The 19,633-nt window shown below is 38.1% G+C and overlaps 1 protein-coding gene across 1 annotated transcript in view; it reads left to right on the top strand.

Annotated features, from left to right (window-relative positions):
- Positions 1-16,682, top strand: part of LOC129241985 (tigger transposable element-derived protein 1-like) — a 46,637-nt gene extending 29,955 nt beyond the window's left edge. The window contains exons 2-4 of the mRNA XM_054878530.1: positions 15,753-15,888; positions 16,027-16,224; positions 16,297-16,682. Of these exons, the coding sequence (XP_054734505.1) occupies positions 15,753-15,888; positions 16,027-16,224; positions 16,297-16,682 (720 nt within the window). The remainder of the gene's footprint in view (positions 1-15,752; positions 15,889-16,026; positions 16,225-16,296) is intronic.
- Positions 16,683-19,633: the final 2,951 nt, after the last annotated feature.

The raw sequence follows: 19,633 nt of genomic DNA, 5'->3' as shown, positions 1-19,633 counted from the left end.
ACATGGTAGTTAGTAGCACCAGATTCCAACACCTTAACATCCATAAGGCCACCTGGCTGTCCCCTGATCAAAGAACGCGCAACCAAATTGATCATGTTGTGATCGACGGAAGGCATGCTTCATGTGTACAGGATGTGCGAACATTCCGTGGAGTGAACATCGACTTTGACCACTATCTTGTCGCAGCCAAGATACGCATGCGGTTATGCAATGCGAAGAACGTGCGCCCCACTACGCAACGAAAGCTAGACGTCGCTAAGCTGCTATCACTGCTATCGGACTGCCGAAACTTATTCCGCTCACCTCTTGGAGTTGCTCCTCCACGATTCTCTACCTGCAGACGCAGGCGGACTTTGGGCACATATATCCCGCTCTATGCGAGCTGCCACTGAAAAAACCATTGGGTTCCAACGCCCACCTAAATGAAACCAATGGTACGACGAAGAGTATCGCGAAGCTACTGCAGCGAAGAATGTAGCTTACAAAAGAACTCTGCAGTCAGCTGAAACGTGGGCCGTGCGAGATAACTACAGGGAAAAGAGATCGGAAGAGAGGCGCCTCTTCAGACGCAAGAAACGAGAACAGGAGAAGCGTGAGCGTAAGCTGCTAGAGGAGTACAGGGGCAGGAATGATGCTCGAAAATTCTATCAACAAGTCAAGCGTCTGACACAAGGTTTCAAGACCGGAGCATCAGCCTGCAAAGATAAAAACGGAAATCTGGTTATGGATACACAGTCCACACTGGGCATATGGAGGGAAAACTTCTGTAATTTACTTGCTGGCGATGACGCACACAACTCCGATCCAGTAGAAGATGACCCGATACCGCCAATCGACGAAATTTGGACGTTCCACCACCTAGTCATGCCGAAGTCAGAGTTGCCATTCAGCGGCTCAAGAATAACAAAGCGACTGGCGGCGATGTGCTGATAGGGAGCATGCATCAGCTCATCTGCAAAATATGGCTAGCAAAAAGCATGCCCGACGATTGGAATCTAAGTGTCCTTTGTCCTGTACTGAAGAAGGGTGACCCGACGATCTGCACCAACTACCGGGGCATCAGTCTTCTAACCATCGCCTACAAGGTCCTGTCTAGCGTCCTATGTGGAAGACTTAAGCCGTTTGCCAACACACTGATCGGGCCTTATCAGTGCGGCTTCAGAAGTGGTAAGTCCACCATCGACCAGATTTTCACATTACGCCAAATCCTGGAAAAGACCCATGAAAATCAAGTCGACACCCATCATCTCTTTGTCGACTATAAAGCTGCGTTCGATAGCCCGATAAGGGATTGCCTGTACGCCACCATGTCTGAGTTCGGTATACCAGCGAAGCTCATACGGCTTTGCAGAATAACGTTGAGCAACACAACCAGCTCCGTCAAGGTAAGAAATAACCTCTCCGAGCCATTCAGTACCGTTCGAGGTTTCAGACAAGGCGATCCACTGTCATGCAACCTCTTCAACTTCGTGATGGAAGGGGTGTTCCGAAAAGCAGGTGTGCATCGTAATGGCACTATTTTCTACAAATGTGTCCAGCTCCTTGCGTACGCCGATGACATTGACATTATCGGCCGCTGTAAGCGAGATGTCACGGTAGTTGTCAACGTAATTAGTTAATGTAGTTTTTCCGTTTTCTACGGGAAAAGTGTATTATTTGTTTTGATTAAATTGATAGCTGCCAACCGCAAAGTTTTTTTATTTTGGCTAGTCAAGGTGGTGTTGTTTCCTCAGCTGATTGGTACCCGATGGTCATTATTTTCTTTCCCTTTTCTTTCTTCAGCCGAAATTTGACAATAGCCCATCAAATTATTGTATTTCAAGTCTCAATATTGTAACCTTGTAGTGGATATTTAGCCTTGGAGTGTATCAAAAACAAGCTGCCACAAAAATAGTCAATGAGAATACAATTCATGGAATTTCTAAAGCAGAGAATGTTAATGAAATGAGAAGGAGCAAATGTTACTGTTAATTATTTTTAGTACAATTGTGATTTGAAAGATTTGTAGTAAGGGATTTTAGAACACCGACTTTGTAGGCACCTCACAAAGATTGAAATCACCACACATCTTTCACCTCAACACACAACACATTTCTCACCTCGACCTTAAACCAATTAAATTTTTACTAACGGGTGATTTTTTAGCTATAATCTTTTTAAACAGTTAGTTTAAACAGCTGACGCACCTATCGTGTTTTGTTTCACTGCCAAATATCTTCAGTTTGGTCTATAATTTAACCATGAATCGTCTTACAAACGAACAACGCTTGCAAATCATTGAATTTTATTATAAAAATGCGTGTTCTGTTAAGTGGGTACGTAAATAAGCAGAATTGTCGATTTAGGAGTGAAGATCAGCCAGAAGAATTGCATGAGCTATCAATGTATTCAGAAAAGGTCACAGTTTGGTGTGGTTTATAGGCTGGAGGTATCATTGGACCGTACTTCTTCAAAGATGCTGCGAATCGTAACGTAACTGTGAATGGTGAGCGCTATCGTGAAATGATATCCAACTTTTTTTTGCCCAAAATGCAAGAGCTTGACTTGCATGACATTTGGTTTCAGCAAGACGGTGCCACATGCCACACAGCACTCGTAACAATGGACTTGTTGAGAGGCGAGTTCGGTGAACATTTTATTTCACGTTCGGGACCTGTCAATTGGCCACCCAGATCGTGCGATATAACGCCTTTAGATTATTTTTTGTGGGGCTATGTTAAAGCTCATGTCTACTCAGACAAGCCCGCTTCAATTAACGCATTGGAAGACAACATTAAAACATTTATATGTGAGATACCGGCCGAAACATTGGAAAGAGTATGCCAAAATTGGACTAAGGGAATGGAGCATTTGAAGCGCAGTCGCGGTCAACATTTGCATGAAATAATCTTCAGACAGTAAATTATATGGACTGTACTATCGATTTAAATAAAAATTGCATGCATTTTTCTGAATTTTACGTATGTTTTTTTGGAAAACTTTCCTGTAGCTCTTAAAAAATTACCCTTTATTTTCGTATTTTTGAAATAATAAGCGCATACATAAAATTTATTAAACAATTTTTTTTCGATTGCATTTACAGAAAATATAAAGTCAGAAAAATAAACAAAAATAAAACAATTTGGCGCCGGTAATTGATGCCAAGTCAAACATGCGGCATGGATAAAGGTGCGGTGCGTTTTGATACAAAGCTGTGGATATCTAACGTGCGACGGTGACAAGTTTTAATGCATTTTCTGAAATTCATGACGGTCTTCATTACATGCACAAATGAATGTACGTACTATGTATTTACATAATGAAAGTATATAACACTACCAAATATAATACATACATATTAGGGCGGGTTGATTTAAAAATCGCTCATTGCTCTGTGAAAATCGGATTCTAGGGATCAAAATAAGAAACTTTGCCGAAGGAACCATACCTCTAAAACGAATTCTGATGTCCTCCAATTTGGGTCGAACGAAAAATCCCACTTTAACCCATTTAGAGTGCTCCAATCGAGTCCACATGTATGACCGCCCCCACTAACTTTGGACGGCCGATCCACCCATGCCAGTGGCACACCCCCTGGAACTCCCCTGGGGGTTCCCCATACAATCATTTCAAAATATCACCATTTTTGGCCTTTACATGAGAAAAGAAACTAAAAAGTTCGACCCAAATTGGGGGACATCAGAATTCGTTTTAGAGGTATGGTTCCCTCGGCAAAGTTTCTTATTTTGATCCCTAGAATATGATTTTCACAGAGCAATGGGCGATTTTTTTGCCTCCCCACAAAAGGCACTAAAAGTTCGACCCAGATTGGGGGACATCAGAATTCGTTTTAGAGGTATGGTTCCTTCGGCAAAGTTCCTTATTTTTATCCCTAGAATATGATTTTCACAGAGCAATGGGCGATTTTTTTGCCTTCCCACAAATCGACCCGGCCTAATACATATGTATGTATATTATGTGCTTGTTAATAGGAAGTATTTGTGTCCACAAGTAAAATAATGGTTTAAGATAAATCAATACTAATTTTATATTGCAGTTCTATTTATAGTTTATGTATTCGACGGCAAATTACATACATATGTATGTCTGCTTGTACATTTGTATATGAAAAACAATAATGCACAAGGGCAACAACAACATCTTCCTTTATATGTATGTACAGGGTTGGCCATATTAAACTGACCCATTGAGTAACCCTATAACTTTTTACTGTAATTTCAGATCAGCTAATGATATACCGCGTTGGAAGCGTCAGTCGAAGGAGATTTATACCATGAAACAGTACACCCCAATAGAACGCGCTGAAATTGTTCAGCTGTACATTCAAAATTCCTTCTCGATTGTAAAAACGCAACGTGCGTGGAGAAAAAAAAATAAAGTGAAAAGTGCGCCGTCAAAGAACGCAATCAAGCAAATGCACAAAAGATTTTTGTCTTCCGGCACTGTGGCTAATACCCGACGTCCAAATAAAAAGCGGCCAAGACGATCTAACGAAAATATCGCGGCCGTAAGAGCCAGTATCGAGTCATCGCCGCGAACGTCAGGTAATCGTCGTTCTGCTCAGTTGGACATCCCTCGGACCACTCTACGACGTATCATTCGTTTGGATTTGGGGATATTCCCGTACAAAATACAACTAAATCAACAACTGTTGCCGGCCGATAAGCCTCGTCGCTTGGAATATGCCAATTTTGTCGTCCGAATGGCCCAAACTGATGAGGATTTTTGGCATCAAATCATTATGAGTGATGAGGCCCATTTCTCCTTGAACGGAACCGTAAATAAGCAAAATTGCCGTTTCTACGCCACTGAAAACCCTCAAATTATTGAAGAGGTACCTCTCCACGACCAAAAAGTTACAGTCTGGTGTGGCATGTGCGCTGATATGGTCATTGGGCCGTTCTTCTTTGAAAATGGTCAACACCAACCATTGACCGTCAATCAAGAGCGTTATCGGGCCATGATAACCGATTTTGTGATGCCGATTGTTCGTAAAAATGGTATGGAGCACTTCTGGTTTCAGCAAGATGGCGCACCACCACACACAGCACGAGCCACCGTCAACTTATTGAAGACTTTGTTCCCTGGCCGTTTGATATCAAAAAGCGGCGATTTTGACTGACCGCCACGATCACCGGATTTGACGCCACCGGACTTTTTTCTTTGGGGCTATTTGAAATCTAAGGTTTACGTCAACAAGCCAAAGACACTAGGCGCACTTAAGGCCAATATCCGACGGGAAATAGCCGCCATATCGGCCGAGACGCTGGCCAAAACTATGGAAAACGCCGAAAAACGGGCACATTACGCTATACGAGCTAAGGGCGACCACTTGCGCGATATCATATTCAAAAAGTGATGTAAACGAATCTCCTTGAACTAAATTAAATGTTTTTCACAATGAAACACAAAAAAATGTTTCTTTTTCCATATTTTTTTAATAATCACATGGGTCAGTTTAATATGGCCAACCCTATGCATGTATGCCCAAATAACCTTGACTTATTTATTCACATATCACAGCACATCACATTCCTACAAGAAATCAAATACACATACGCACTAGTGAACGACTCTCTTCCTAACAAGTGCAAAAACAATTCTTCTCTAAAGTTATTGTAGGTGTGTATGTACATATGTATATCCACCTTATGTCCTAGCTAAGCTTTCTACAAAATAAACTTCCAAATAAATAATAATCAATCATACTTACATGCATATATGCGCGAACACAGCACTCCTTTCTTGCTTCCGTGTACTCTTGTCTACCGCCAGTGAATATTCCTAATATTCTACTTACAAAAACAAAATACTTTGATAGACCAAAAATCTAAGCCTAGCGACTACAAAAACAAAATACATTCGTATACGCAGTCGCAGCGGCTACGATTCTTTTAGCCGCGATGGCACTGAACAATTTAGAATATTATATGGTACAAAAACAAAAAATTCATTCAATTTCTCAACCATCCGAAAGTAGTCAATATTGGAATATTACGTGTAGAATTGAAATTATTTGTCAATATTTCGTAAATCTTGAATTTTTGTCATGTTGGTGGCCGCGGCTCCGTATATATGTTTTTATTTTTTATGAGGAGGATGCATCGAAAGCCTTACCCCGTCAGTGTGGGGCTTTTATCCGAACTAAACCTTCTACCGTCAAAGTACCGATCCCCCCGGCCCTACCGTCAAGTATTTCGTCGGGAGGCGGTTTGAGCGTTGCACTCAACGTCAGTTACTTTTCTGATGCAAAATGTCACAAGCTGCATCTGCCTATTACCACCACTGTTAAGTCATATCTGAAGAGAAACACCCCTGTCGGATCTATATGCCCCCTCCCCCCATGTCCCTGTTCGTTACCACAGAAAGGGTTAGTTTCTAATAGTGGTATCGTCAGTTTATCTGCGTTTCCATCTCTGGATAGGTGTGCTGCTTCACGTTCTTATTTGGCGTTCCCGCATCCTCCTTACCTGCTCGCTATGTCGGAGTTGCTTACTACCCTAATGAAGACAGCGAAGATGGGGGACGCTACTCTCTTCCATTTCTCCCTAGAAATGGCGCATTCCTCCCTACCGCTGCCGATGACTCCAAGAGTGATGTGGCCTGCCTGTTTAGCGACTTCGCTGAATGATTTGGGCAGACCGTCATCAGTCCTGGGTCTCTTTTCTAGGGAAACATCCTTGTCCCTTTACCCTCGAATCCACTTGTGGCGCACTCACTCCCTTTCCTCTGCCCTCTTCCGCCCCACGCAGAACCTTCCTGGCCCACTCAAGCGTCTGGGAATGTTTCTCAGATAGCTGAGAAGCATTTCGGTCGCCGTAGTGCTCCAGGATTTTGGTCGCGAGTCGAAGGTCGGAGAAGGACCGTTTGCTTTTTGTCCGCCGCTTAGGGGGTCCCCGAAGAGGCAACCCCGAAGCCCCCGGAAAACTGAGGGAGGACGCCTTGCTGGCACTGCCCACCCCATCCAGTGCTGCTAAATTAGGAGACACAGACGTTTCCACCTGCAGCCTCCTACCTACCATAAGCGTATTCCCGCTTGTGACCCCCACGTTCTTGCCGGGAGTCAGTTCCGACTTCCCCTCAGGGTCCCCCTCGTGTTCTACTCTACTAGTCGCTTGCGACATTTTGCTGCCACTAAGAACTTCAGCTCTCGGGGTAAGACCCCGGGAGAATTTATGAGGAGGCGATTTCACCCCTCCTGTCCTAGATGGTTTTAGGACTCGGTTCCGAGTTCCCGCTACCATCTGAGGTGTTTGTTGTTTGTTTTGTTGTGTTTGTTGATTTGGTGTTCATGTTTTATTTTAAGTGCGTCCCCACTCGAAGCCGCTATCCAAAGCCCGTAGAAGTGTAGTCGTCCCTTAGAGGTCTCATGGTTGTCTATGCCGCGGCAGGGAGGCCATGCGAGGGTTGACGCATGCCCCCATGAGGCATGCGTTCAGAGCCAGACCGGACGCAAAGACGAGAGTCATCTCAACTGCACCTACACCGCCAACCCAATGGCGACGGGTTTGGAACGTACTCCGAGGCCTGCCAGGGTTGTAACGGGAGGGGGGCAGAATGCAGCAACCACCAGCACAGGGGTCAGAAAGATTCCAAATCATAAAAAAAAAACAAAAAAAAGATGATCCAAAGACGAAAGCAGGGGTCATCCCCGTTCAAGTTGTCGGAAAGGCCGTTCAGGCCGCAGATCATTTGGCGCTATCCAGGGTGCACCACGCGGAGGCGATCTACTTTACACCCCTCATGTTGGTAGTACCGTCTGCTTCATCTAGTTCCGCACTATTTTGTAGGCCGAGCCCCATGTGTTATTATTGACGTCGTCACATAGCTCTTGGAACATATTGCGCTTACTATCGCGAATAGCCAGTTTAAACGCTTTGCGCTTATTTTTGTAGTTGAGCCTGAGTTCTACGGTGTTGGTTGCATTCCGTGAGCACTGACATAGCCTTCTGGCCCGATTGTATTGTGCTCTCAACTCCGCAATCTCGTCGTCTCACCAGTATGTTGGTTTACGTGTTTGGCATCTTCCTTGTCGGACCATAGCGGCATCGCATGCTGTGGTGATGGCTGACCTTATCCTCGACGCTGCAGTTTCAACCGTAAATATTACCTTGGTGTCGTCGAAGGCTATCCCAAAGAGCTTCTCGTCGAAGCTTTTCGTTTTCTACCCATTCTGCCGGTTGTAGGGTATCGTGCCTAATTGAGCTTTTTCGATGGCAATGACTTTGCCAGAGAATGTTAATGGAATGAGAAGGAGCAAATGTTAAATGAGCTTTTTTCGAGTTCTAATTTGTAGATTCATAATAAGGTAATTTCAAATTCAACTTTCCTCACTAGTGGGGAATTGCAGATATTTACCACGCGAGTGGAGGGTTTCTATATTTACTTACCACGCTAGGACAGGAATTCAGATTTTTTCTGCGTTTACCAAACTACTGAGGAATTTCATAAGATTTTTCGGCACACTACTAAGGATATCGACTTATTTCATGCCCACAGCGAAGCGAATAAATTTGCGATTAAGAGGACCGTGCGGCAGTTAATTTGTGGTGCAGAAACTAAAGTCGGGGGAATTATTCGTTTTGTTTTTTGGCACGTATTTAATTCAGGTTCAAGTCCTGAAGTCATATTTTTTTTTCTTGCACATTTTTTTTTTACAATTCAAATCAGGGAAGTTTGGTAAAAATTTTGAGTTTATTTTAATTAAAATTTCTTTAAAATACTGTTTTCTTTGTATTTCATAAATGGAAATTTCTTTTCGGTATAAAATAGTTCATACTGGATATGACCTGATTTTTATATAAATCAATCAAAACAGAAAATATGCACATGTCTTTAATCTCTTTCATCAAATCCAAATTATATTGATGAGAAAATATCATTCTCATATCCGTCCAGAAAGCCAGACGCGCATACACACATACATATGCATATAATTACGCATACAAACTTTCATATATGTATGTATGTATTTAATCTCTTCAGTCAAATCTGAACTACTTACATACACATATTGATGAGAAAATATTCTAATATCCATGGATGCATCCAGAAAGCCAAACGCGCATACACGCATATGTATATAAATATATATAAATACTAGCAAACCCGGCCCCCTTCGCTGGGCACACTAAAATATAATAGAATAGATATGGTTTAGAACATAAAATATATGGTTTTCATATTATTTATTTCTTTATTCTTTATTCAAGCGCTTTGGCATAAACAATATTTTTTGTTTTTCTATTTGTTTTTGAGTAAATATAAAATATAAATTGAAAATCAGGAAAAAAGAAGATTGTTTTTAAATTTCAAATCAACGCATATGAATAACTAAGAAACAATCGTCTTTTTTCCTGATCATCCATGAATTTTTCGTTTCAATTTATATGTTTTATTAAGCATTGGAGCTTTTTTAACCATTATCCATTTATATTTTTCAAAAAAAAAAAACGAAAAAAATTGTTTTTTCCACGAACACATAATTTCATTCGGATTTCACATTAAATTCTCAAATTTCGTAAGAAATTATTCACTGTTCCAAAATCCACTCCAAAAAAATTCACAAACAATTTTTACATGTTGCACTTACGTTTTTTCCTTATGGCATCCAAATCAGAAAGAAATATTGACACATTGTAACTCACACTGTCAATTTGACAGTTCAGTTCCGCCCCAAGCGTTAAAAAAGTAAGCGACATTATGGCTGGCTCAAAAGAACGCTGTACCCGTTGCCAGTGCTCCGAATTACAACCAAACTTTACGAAACCCATTTTCAATACTTACTTAACAATGTTTGGTATATATTTCCAAACCCTAGTCATCAATAGGTATGAAAATTACCCCGTATTAAAGCACTTATCAACAGCTTTCATTTGATACCCATATTGTACATACACAACCAAAGGTTACCCGGGTCCACGTTTGACCTATATCTCGAGACCCCAGTCACGTAGCGGCATGAAAAACACTCTGTACTAAGGCATTCACCAACAGCTTCAATTTGATATCCATATTGTACAAACACATTCTAGGCTCCACGTTTTGGTCTCTATCTCGAGACCCTAGTCATCAATAGGTATGAAAATTACCCCGTATTAAAGCACTTATCAACAACTTTCATTTGATATCCATATTGTACAAACACATTCTAGGGTCCACGTTTTGGTCTCTATCTCGAGACCCTAGTCACGGAGCGGATGGAAATACTCTGAACTAAAGCATTCACCAACAGCTTCCATTTGATACCCATATTGTACATACACATCCGAAGGTTACCCGGGTCCACGTTTTGACCTATATCTCGAGCCCTATCCACCAATAGGTATCCAAACTATACGGAAACCATCTTCAATACCTTCTTAACAATGTGTGTAAGTTTGGTTTAATTCGGTGCAGACACGGCCGGTTAGCGAACACACACAAAAAGTTGACTTTATTTTATATATAAGATTTTTTTTCAGTTTGTGACCGAAAAATCCAAATATCTTACGGAACCCTATTTTTTTCCAAACTAAAATGTAATCCATGTTACTCCTGGATAATGTAGTTTTCGAATGGTGAAAGAATTTTTAAATCGGTCCAGTAGTTTTTGAGCCTATTCGTTACAAACAAACAAACAAACAAAGTTTTCCTCTTTATAATATTAGTATGGACATATATACAAGCCTTCAACGAACGCAGAATGTATGCATATAAAAAACAACAACTGCGAGCGTCTTCTTGTCCGTCAGTGAAAAGATGGGATCTGTATACCCTATGAGCAAAAAGAACTGGGAAGGTGATGTTGACTGTTTTCTTCGATTGCCAAGGCGTAGTGCACCATGAGTATCTTCCATCGGGCCAGACAGTCAATAAAGAATATTATTCATCCGTTTTGAAGCCTTTGAGAGATGCTGAATGTTGCAAACGGCCGGAAATGTGAGCAAACAATTCTTGGATTTTGCGAGATGATAACGTGCCATCGCACCGATCAAAAATATCAAAGAGAATACGACGAAGGAGCTGAAGGCCATGTTGGCCTGCCGGGGGTGTTTCGAGGACTGGGTTAAACGTTGGCACATGTGTGTTGCTTCAGACGGGTCATATTTTGAAGGAGATAATATAAACTTGCCTGAAATTTAACTCTGTTATGTTTTATTTAAACATTCCCGGTACTATTTGATCATAGGATACATATATGCGGCTTTGCGAACAGAAATGTGTGATTCGCTGGATTTGTTCAAGGAATCTAAGTCGCATTAACTCGCGACTGTCGAACAGTTAGAAGACATATTTACATACATATAAGGGTGCATACATACATACGGAGCCGCGGCCACTCGACATGACAAAGGCCCTTATTATGAGCAACATTCGATCTTCGACTATAGTCGAAAGTGCTGATCGAACGAATTTTCATTTGGTATTATGGTGCTCATTCGTTGAAGAATAGGACTATTGTGAATATCGATCGCTCGGCGCATTTACAATAGATAATTTTTCTCAGCTGATACAGCAAATCAAAATAAAAGAAAAACCGATTGTGTTGAAATTCTTTACTAACAACAATTTTAAAAGTTAAAAAAAGTATTTTTTGTGAAAATGAGTACAACGGAGTTGTGGTTCGACGATTCATCGCTCGATGAAAGATTAGTGGAACTAGCTAGATGTAGAAAACAGCTGAAGGGCGCATCCAATCCCCTTGAAATGGCTTCCACTGAGTAAGTTTAGTATTTTCAAAATGTGTTGACGTACTTAATATTACAGAAATTTCCTTACAGTTTTTTAAAGAACTTTAGATTATCTAAAGAGGCGTTTATGAACCTACTGTCCAGTACAGAAAACCAGTTGCAGCAGTGCACCCGAGCCAAGAGCTCTTCACAATTCTCCAAAAAAAGCAACACAAATTATTAATGTGTGTGCAGCTTTGCACAACATTTGCTTGTTTTATAATGTTCAACTTCCGGATGAAGAGTTATCCGATGAGACCTTCAACGATGATGCTGAAGATATTGAAGTGGAGCCAAATAACGGAAAAGCAGAAAACATAAGAAATGAAATTCTTAGAATATTATAGAAAAATCTAAAAGTATTAAATAGAAACCTTTACGCCACAGTTTCTGTTTTATTTTTGTTATAAATTCTTTTTATTCAATTATTCGTCATTCGAAAAAAATATGTATTTCAGTTCCTCTACGTATTTCAGCCCATACCTGCCAAGGGAAAATAAAAATGTATTTCTATAGGCATCACAAAAAAAAAACCATTATTAACCTTAATCCATTTTGCTGCCGTTCTAACTGGTGGTCCCAAGCAATTCAGCTCCGCTGTAAATTCCTCCCATTTTTTTGCTGCTTGTACTTTGGTGGAAATCTCTTTTGCGAATTGTGGATTCTCTTTTCTAATTGTTGTTTGGTATTCACGACTTTCGACCTGCATAAAATTAACAAAATTAGTATATATTTATTATTTGGTTACTATAAAACCATAAATAATCGCAAACAACTTACACTTTAACAAGTTTACCCACAATACGCTACACGATCGAAAGCAAAATTGCATTCGACTCTAAATTCGGTAAACAACGAAAATTTCGACAGCGTTGCACCGCTCATAATACCAAATTGACATTCGATTTTCGATCTTCGACAACCAACGAATATCGAAGATCGAATGCAACTCATAATAGGGGCCAAAAATTCAAGATTTATCAAATATTGGCAAATAATTCCACGCGAAATATTCCAATATTGACTATTTTCGAATGGTCGCGAAAATTGGCATATGGGCGGCTCGTTTTATGAATGAAATTGAAATATGAGCTCGAACTTATGAATGAACTTTTTGTTTTTGTTCTAAATTGTTTAGCGCCGTCGCTGATAGAATCATGACCGCTGCGACTGCGTCTACGAATGTATTTTGTTTTTGTAGTCGCTAGGCTTAGATTTTAGCAGAAATGTTTTAAGGATTTTTCCTTATTAAAAAAAATTTAAGACTTTTGTCTTTGGCTGTGTTTTCACAACTGTCCCTTTATTATTCAATTTCTTTTCTTATGTTATAAAATTACAATTTACTTATTAACTAAAAAAAATGTTGTTTTCGTCGGTTTTTGCCTACTAATCATAAGTGTGTTAATAAATTAGGTTGAATTGCAATTTCGTTGTGAGAGCGGAAATGCAGTTGATTTGGAAATAATATTAAGTTGCATTTTTGTCAAGTGAAATAAATTAGGTTGCATAAATATGTATACATAGGTATGTATGAATGCATGTATATATGTATATACACATGCTTTTCATATTATGTTAAGCCTTGTTATGGGGATAACGGTTGGTGTTGTAACACCCCCACCGTTAGATTGAGGCTCCGACGAAATTTTAAGTATTCGTTTTGGTCTTAAAATATATATTACGATTAAGATAATGATACTTAGTATAATTACAGTATCGATGGTATAACTAATAGTTCTTGTTTGTTTATCATGATTTATCATTTGATCTAAATCTTCTTCATATTTAGTTTGTTTAATATACAAATCTTTTAAATTTAATTCTACAATTGTTTTATTTTCTTTAACTTTAGTTATAAGATGAGGCTGAATGGTTTTTTCAATAAATGGTATTTTATCATTGTAGAAGGTTTTATTTCTTATATTTATTTCACAATTCTCAAAAATAATTAGGAAAGTTGAACTTACATTTAAATTATTTTGTTTATAATTGCAATTGTTTGAATAGCTTTCAAAGAAATTGTTTACTAAAATAAGTCCTGGTTTAATTTCTTTTACTTCTGACAAAGTGTTTTTCTTCATGATACAACTTGTTTTCTTATTTTTCACAATATTTTGAATACATTCATCGTGTAATATTTGCATATCTTTGCGTAAATTAGTTATATTTGGATAAAATATATTTTTGTTTTCATCTATTATAATTTTATTGATTTCAAAGTTTACAGATTTATTTTCTTTATTAGGTATCGGTTCGAGGATTATTTGGGAAAAGGATGAATTTGAGAATTCGGGAATAGACAGGATAATAATTATTTGTTCTTCATGGAAGGATACGGAAATTTTAGTATTGGTGTATGTCTCAAAGTTATCTACAATTTCGATTTCCTTTTCGCCTAGCAAGTCAGTGGGGATAATACCTAATTCGCTAGTAAATATAACTCTAGCAATGTCGTCCATATGGTTTTTGAGTAAGTTTATGACACTGTCAATCTGATATATATGGCTTAGAAACATAACTTTGTTTTCTAAGGAAAGTATTTGGTTCTCTATGTCCCGTCGGAATTGGTTAATATATTTACTGACAATAAATTGTTGCTTATTTATATGAGAGGTGATATTCTGAATCTGTTGAGAAAGGGTGTTACTTATCCGTGCCAATGTATTTGTGTGTTCTGAGTTGTGTTTTATATTGTCTGTGATGTTTAGTAAAGCTGATTTGATTTCTTCTTCGTCATCGCTGTCCATATTACCTGTAATAAACTTTATGCCTTTACCTAATCCGTTTATTAGTCCTCTTCTTGTTCTTGTCTTAAAGTTGGGTGAAATATTGTCTAATTTAGTCTTTAGTATTTTGAAGTTATTTTTCATTGTATCGAGCAAGGGTAATAAGTCCGATAAAGGGCTATCTAACAAATTTATGTTATTGTACAGGTATCCCTTGTATAACGCGGTCTTATACAACGCGGTTTCGATATAACGCGATTTGGAAAAATTAGGTTTCAGTACAACGCGAGGAAAAAAATGTTCTTTTTAGAAATTTAATACATTTAAGTATCAGCATAAGTTATATTTCTGATCGAAGATAGGTATGTATGTAAATTTTTGTTATTGGTAATTTTCTTTTTTATTTACAATGTACATACTATATGTAAACTTTTGCAGCCATGAATAGTGAAATTTCAACTGCCGAAGAACCAATGCTAAAGCGAAAATTTATTACCTTGGATGACAAAATTAAGATTCTGGATAGATTAAGGAGTGGTGAAAAAGCATTATTAATAGCAAAGTCTCTCAGTTTAAATAAATCCACAATACGCACCATTAAACAAAATGAAAATAAAATTAGAAATTCTGTTATTGCTGGGTCATCAATAAGCACAAAAACAGTTGCACATGTGCATGATCTTTTAATAGAAAAAATGGAAAAAGCGTTAATGTTGTGGATAGAAGACTGTGCTACAAAAAAAATGCCAATCAGTACAAATGCCATTAAGACGAAAGCTCTTAAAATTTATGCACATTTAAAAGAAAGTAATTCAGATGTAGTCCTAGTAACCAAAACATCTAAGCAGGAATTCTTAGCTAGCAAAGGCTGGTTCGAAAACTTTAAATCTCGCTTTGCATTACACAATATTAAAGTTCAAGGTGAAACTGGATCGGCAGACGTAGAAGCTGCGAGGGTTTACCCTAAAACTCTTGCTAAAATCATTGACGAAGGTGGTTATAAGGGAGAACAAATTTTTAATGCGGACGAAACAGGTCGCGTCGGACATACATTTCGAAAAATGAAAAAGTTGTACCGGGTTTTAAGGCCGCAAAAGACAGAATTACTCTACTTCTCTGTAGTAATGCATCTGGTGACTACATTACAAAACCTTTATTTATAAACCGCTCGTTAAATCCACGAGCGTTGAGAAATGTCGATAAATCCAAGTTACCTGTTTATTGGCGGGCAAATATATTAGCAAGGTTTGGGTTACAAGAGATTCGTTTTTAAATTGCTTTGTACCTATTTGTTGAGGTTGAAACTTATTTTAAGATTAAGAACATCGATTTCAAAGTGCTTTTAATACTTGATAATGCCCCTGGACATCCAAAAGACTTAAACCATCCCAATGTAGAAATAGTGTTCCTACCACCTAATACCACGTCTATCATTCAACCGTTAGACCAAGGTATAATATCAACGTTCAAAGCATTTTATATTCGGCAAACATTCCAACTTATTCTTGATAAAATGGATTCAAATCCTAACATGACAGTTACAGAACTATGGAAAAATTTTTCAATTTTAAACTGCATTACAATTGTAGACAAATCTCTTAAAGAATTAAAGCAGTCCACGCTAAATGGCTCATGGAAAAACATATGGCCGGAGATTGTTGTAAAAAATAATGCTGTGCCACCATTACATGTGGAAGTGAGCCGTATATTAACGATAGGTCAACGTTTCAGTGGAGAAGGCTTTGACGATATGAATGAAGATGACATTTATGAAATTATGAATGAAGGTACAGACCTCACCGAAACAGACCTAATTCAATTAACAACTGAATCTCCATCCGTCTAAAATCTCGCACAAGATGACGTCACTTCAGTAGAAGATATCTGTGAATCAATTCCCAGTTTCACTCTGAAGCGCATACGAGAGGGTTTAAGTTTGGTTGAGAAAATGAAATCTTTCTTTACAACTAATGATCCTTCGCTGGAGAGATGCAGCAAAATAATAAGGGAAATAGATATTAATCTAGCACCTTATTACGACATTGAAAAGGAGCTTAAAAAAACCACCCACCAAAAACTGATAACAGATTTTGTAATTATAAAACCAGTAGAAGAACCACAAAGTCCCACAACTAGTTTCTTATCCAATAGCGAAAACTATGTTGAAAAAATATCTTCTGATGCAGCTATTGCTCCCCCAAAACGCCCACGTGCAAATATCTTTGAAGACAGTGAAACAGATTAATTACCATATGAAGTTTGAAGAATAACAATAAAGTTTTTAATAAACCTTTAATTTGTTTTAGTTTGTTTTTAAATTTTTTAATGTGCACATAATTATTTAAATTTTGTTTTTTGAATTTTGAGATATGTATCTACATATGTATTATTATTCATATCTTGTGTTTTTAATTGTATAAGAAAGTCTGAACTTTAGTATTGAGTTGAAATATATGTGCATCTGTTATTTTGTATGTATTTTATTTAAAAAAAAAACCTATTGGAACATAACCCCCAAATTTATATGAAAACTATGTTTTAGATAACGCGGAATTACATAACGCGCAATTCGTCTGGAACGTAACTATCGCGTTATACGAGGGATACCTGTATATGGCTTCCGTTGTGTGATAGTAGTCAGTTAAATTTATAAAATGAAATATTCTTTTGTAGTGGTCTATGATTCTTATATCTTTTCCCTTATAACCTTCGTTTTCCTCAAGGTCTTGTATGTCCATCTTTTGCGATTGTGTCAGGTGTAGAACCAAAATTAAGCTCAATATTGTTGGTAATAGTTTCATCTAGGATATCTAAAAGGAATGTTTTGCATTTAACAATTTTAAAATTTCTATTTTCCGTGAAGTACCTATTTGCAGCTTCTTTTAGGTTCTCGTATATCCTTTCATCATCCATGAATTCGGCATTTGTTTTATCAGGGCAGAAATGGTTTTTCTGTTATTTTTAAAAATGTTTTCATTTTTAATTTTGAGTGATCCTGATGTAATTACTTTGAATACTATTTGCCTTTTATAAATGTTGAGAGGATTACTTGTTTCTGTACGTACGGTTTGTTCTGCTTCTAGTATGTTTTGGTTCAAAAGTATATTTGCTCTTGATAACGCGTCTGCGTTCCCATTAAGAACTCCTTTTTTGTATATTATTTCGTAGTCAAATTCCTGGAGTTTTAACCTCCATCTAATTAATTTAGAATTCGGCTCTTTTACGGAGAATAACCAGGTTAGAGGCCTGTGATCGGTTTCTATGAGAAATCGTCTACCGAACAGATATGGCCTAAAATATTTCGTGGACCAGACGATTGCAAGCAGCTCCTTTTCAATGGTGCTGTAATTTTGTCCTGCGCCATTTAAAGTTCGGCTTGCAAAACAAATCGGATGACCCTTTTGGGACAGGATTGCACCTAGAGCGTAATTACTCGCATCAGTTTGGAGTATGAATTTTTCATTGAAATCGGGATATGCTAATACGGGGGCGTTTGTTAAAAGTCTTTTCAGGGTTTCGAAACTTTCGACATACTCTGAATTTTTTGTGTTTACTTTTGCGTCTTTTTTCAAGCACCTCGTCATAGGTCCAGCAATTTTTGAATAATCTCTTATGAATTTACGGTAATAACCCGCTAAACCTAAAAATTGTTTTATTTCTTTTTGTATTGTTGACAGTGGGAATCTCTGCACACAACTTATTTTGTCAGGGTTGGGCTCTATGCCCCTATCTGACACAACATGTCCGAGGAAATTTGTTTCCCTCTTCAAAAACTCGCATTTATCAATTTGAATTTTAGGATTTACTTCTTTGAGGCGTTGTAGAACTTTTGTTAAAGATTCCACATGCTCTTGGAGCGAAGTGCTGAATATAATGATATCATCAAGATATACTAGGCATATCTTGTTTATCAAGTCGGATAGCACATTATTCATCAGCCGTTGGAAAGTAGCTGGAGCCGTCTTCAGTCCAAATGGCATACGTAAAAATTCGTAATGACCATTTTCTACACTGAAAGCCGTCTTAGCCACGTCTTTTTCATGAATTTCGATTTGGTGGAAACCCTTTGCCAAATCCAAAGTCGTTAAATATTGGCAGCGTCCGAGCTTTTCCAAAATATCATCTATATTTGGAATAGGGTATTTGTCGTCTATAGTTACTTCGACTTACGACAAGCCTCCACTTCTGTTTGCCGCTGGCGTCCAATTTTTTGGGCACAATCCAGACAGGTGCAGAATAAGGAGAGTGACTGGGTCGGATTATTCCTTTGTCCAACATCTCTTGTATCTGCCGTTGTACCTCCAGTTTGTGTACATACGGGTAACGATACGTTTTGGCCGTAATAGGGATATTATTAACCGTCCTTATTTCATGCTTTATAGCATTAGTAAAGGATAGGTCGCTATCATCTGAATAAAATATATTTTTTTATTGCACCTAGAAACTTTTGTTTCTCTTGCTCATTTAAGTGATCTATACGAATTTGGTTCAAGACGTCTTTCTTTATTTCCTCTTTTTCATTAAAATATTCGCTGTTTTCCTTAGAGTAATGTATGGGGATTTTATTTTTCCCGATTATTAAAATGTTGTCTTTTAAATTAATTATCGTATTAAGTTTTCTTAATATATTGTCGCCTATTAGCCCACTATATTGTTTATGGAAATTATATATTAGGAATTCCATTTTGTTGTTTAAAGTTTCGCCGAATTCCTTGAAAATAGGAATTGCGACTTTTTCGCTGACTTGTATGGTCTGGGAGAGTGTCTTAATGTATATCGGTTTGCAGGGTACTTTCCACTTTGGGTGGCATATCCCTGGATTAATTACAGAATGTGTTGATCCACTATCAATGATAAACTTCAAATAACCTTGTTTAGATTTAATTATTATATGGGGTAATTGCCCGTGGAGGCAGCTGGTTGAAAATTTTGAGCAGTGTTTACTTCCATTGGCTCCACTTCCTGGTGTTGTTGGTTACTCTGCCGCCTCTGACCTTGTTGGAAGGGTCTGTAGAGTCTTTGTCGTTCATCATGTTGATTTTGTCTATGTAAATTTTGGTAGTCATCTATTTGATTTCTCCTGGGGAAATCATTTCTATTAAAGTTTCCATTCTGAGACCTTTGTGGTCGGTTACCACGAGATTGTGGATTATTTCCAAACTTTTGGTTTTCTCTAACCATTTTAGTTTTTCTAGG

Source organism: Anastrepha obliqua, chromosome 3, assembly GCF_027943255.1.
Source record: "Anastrepha obliqua isolate idAnaObli1 chromosome 3, idAnaObli1_1.0, whole genome shotgun sequence".
In the NCBI taxonomy this organism is placed as follows: Eukaryota; Metazoa; Arthropoda; class Insecta; order Diptera; family Tephritidae; genus Anastrepha; species Anastrepha obliqua.
This window is presented reverse-complemented; position numbering and strand designations above follow the sequence as displayed.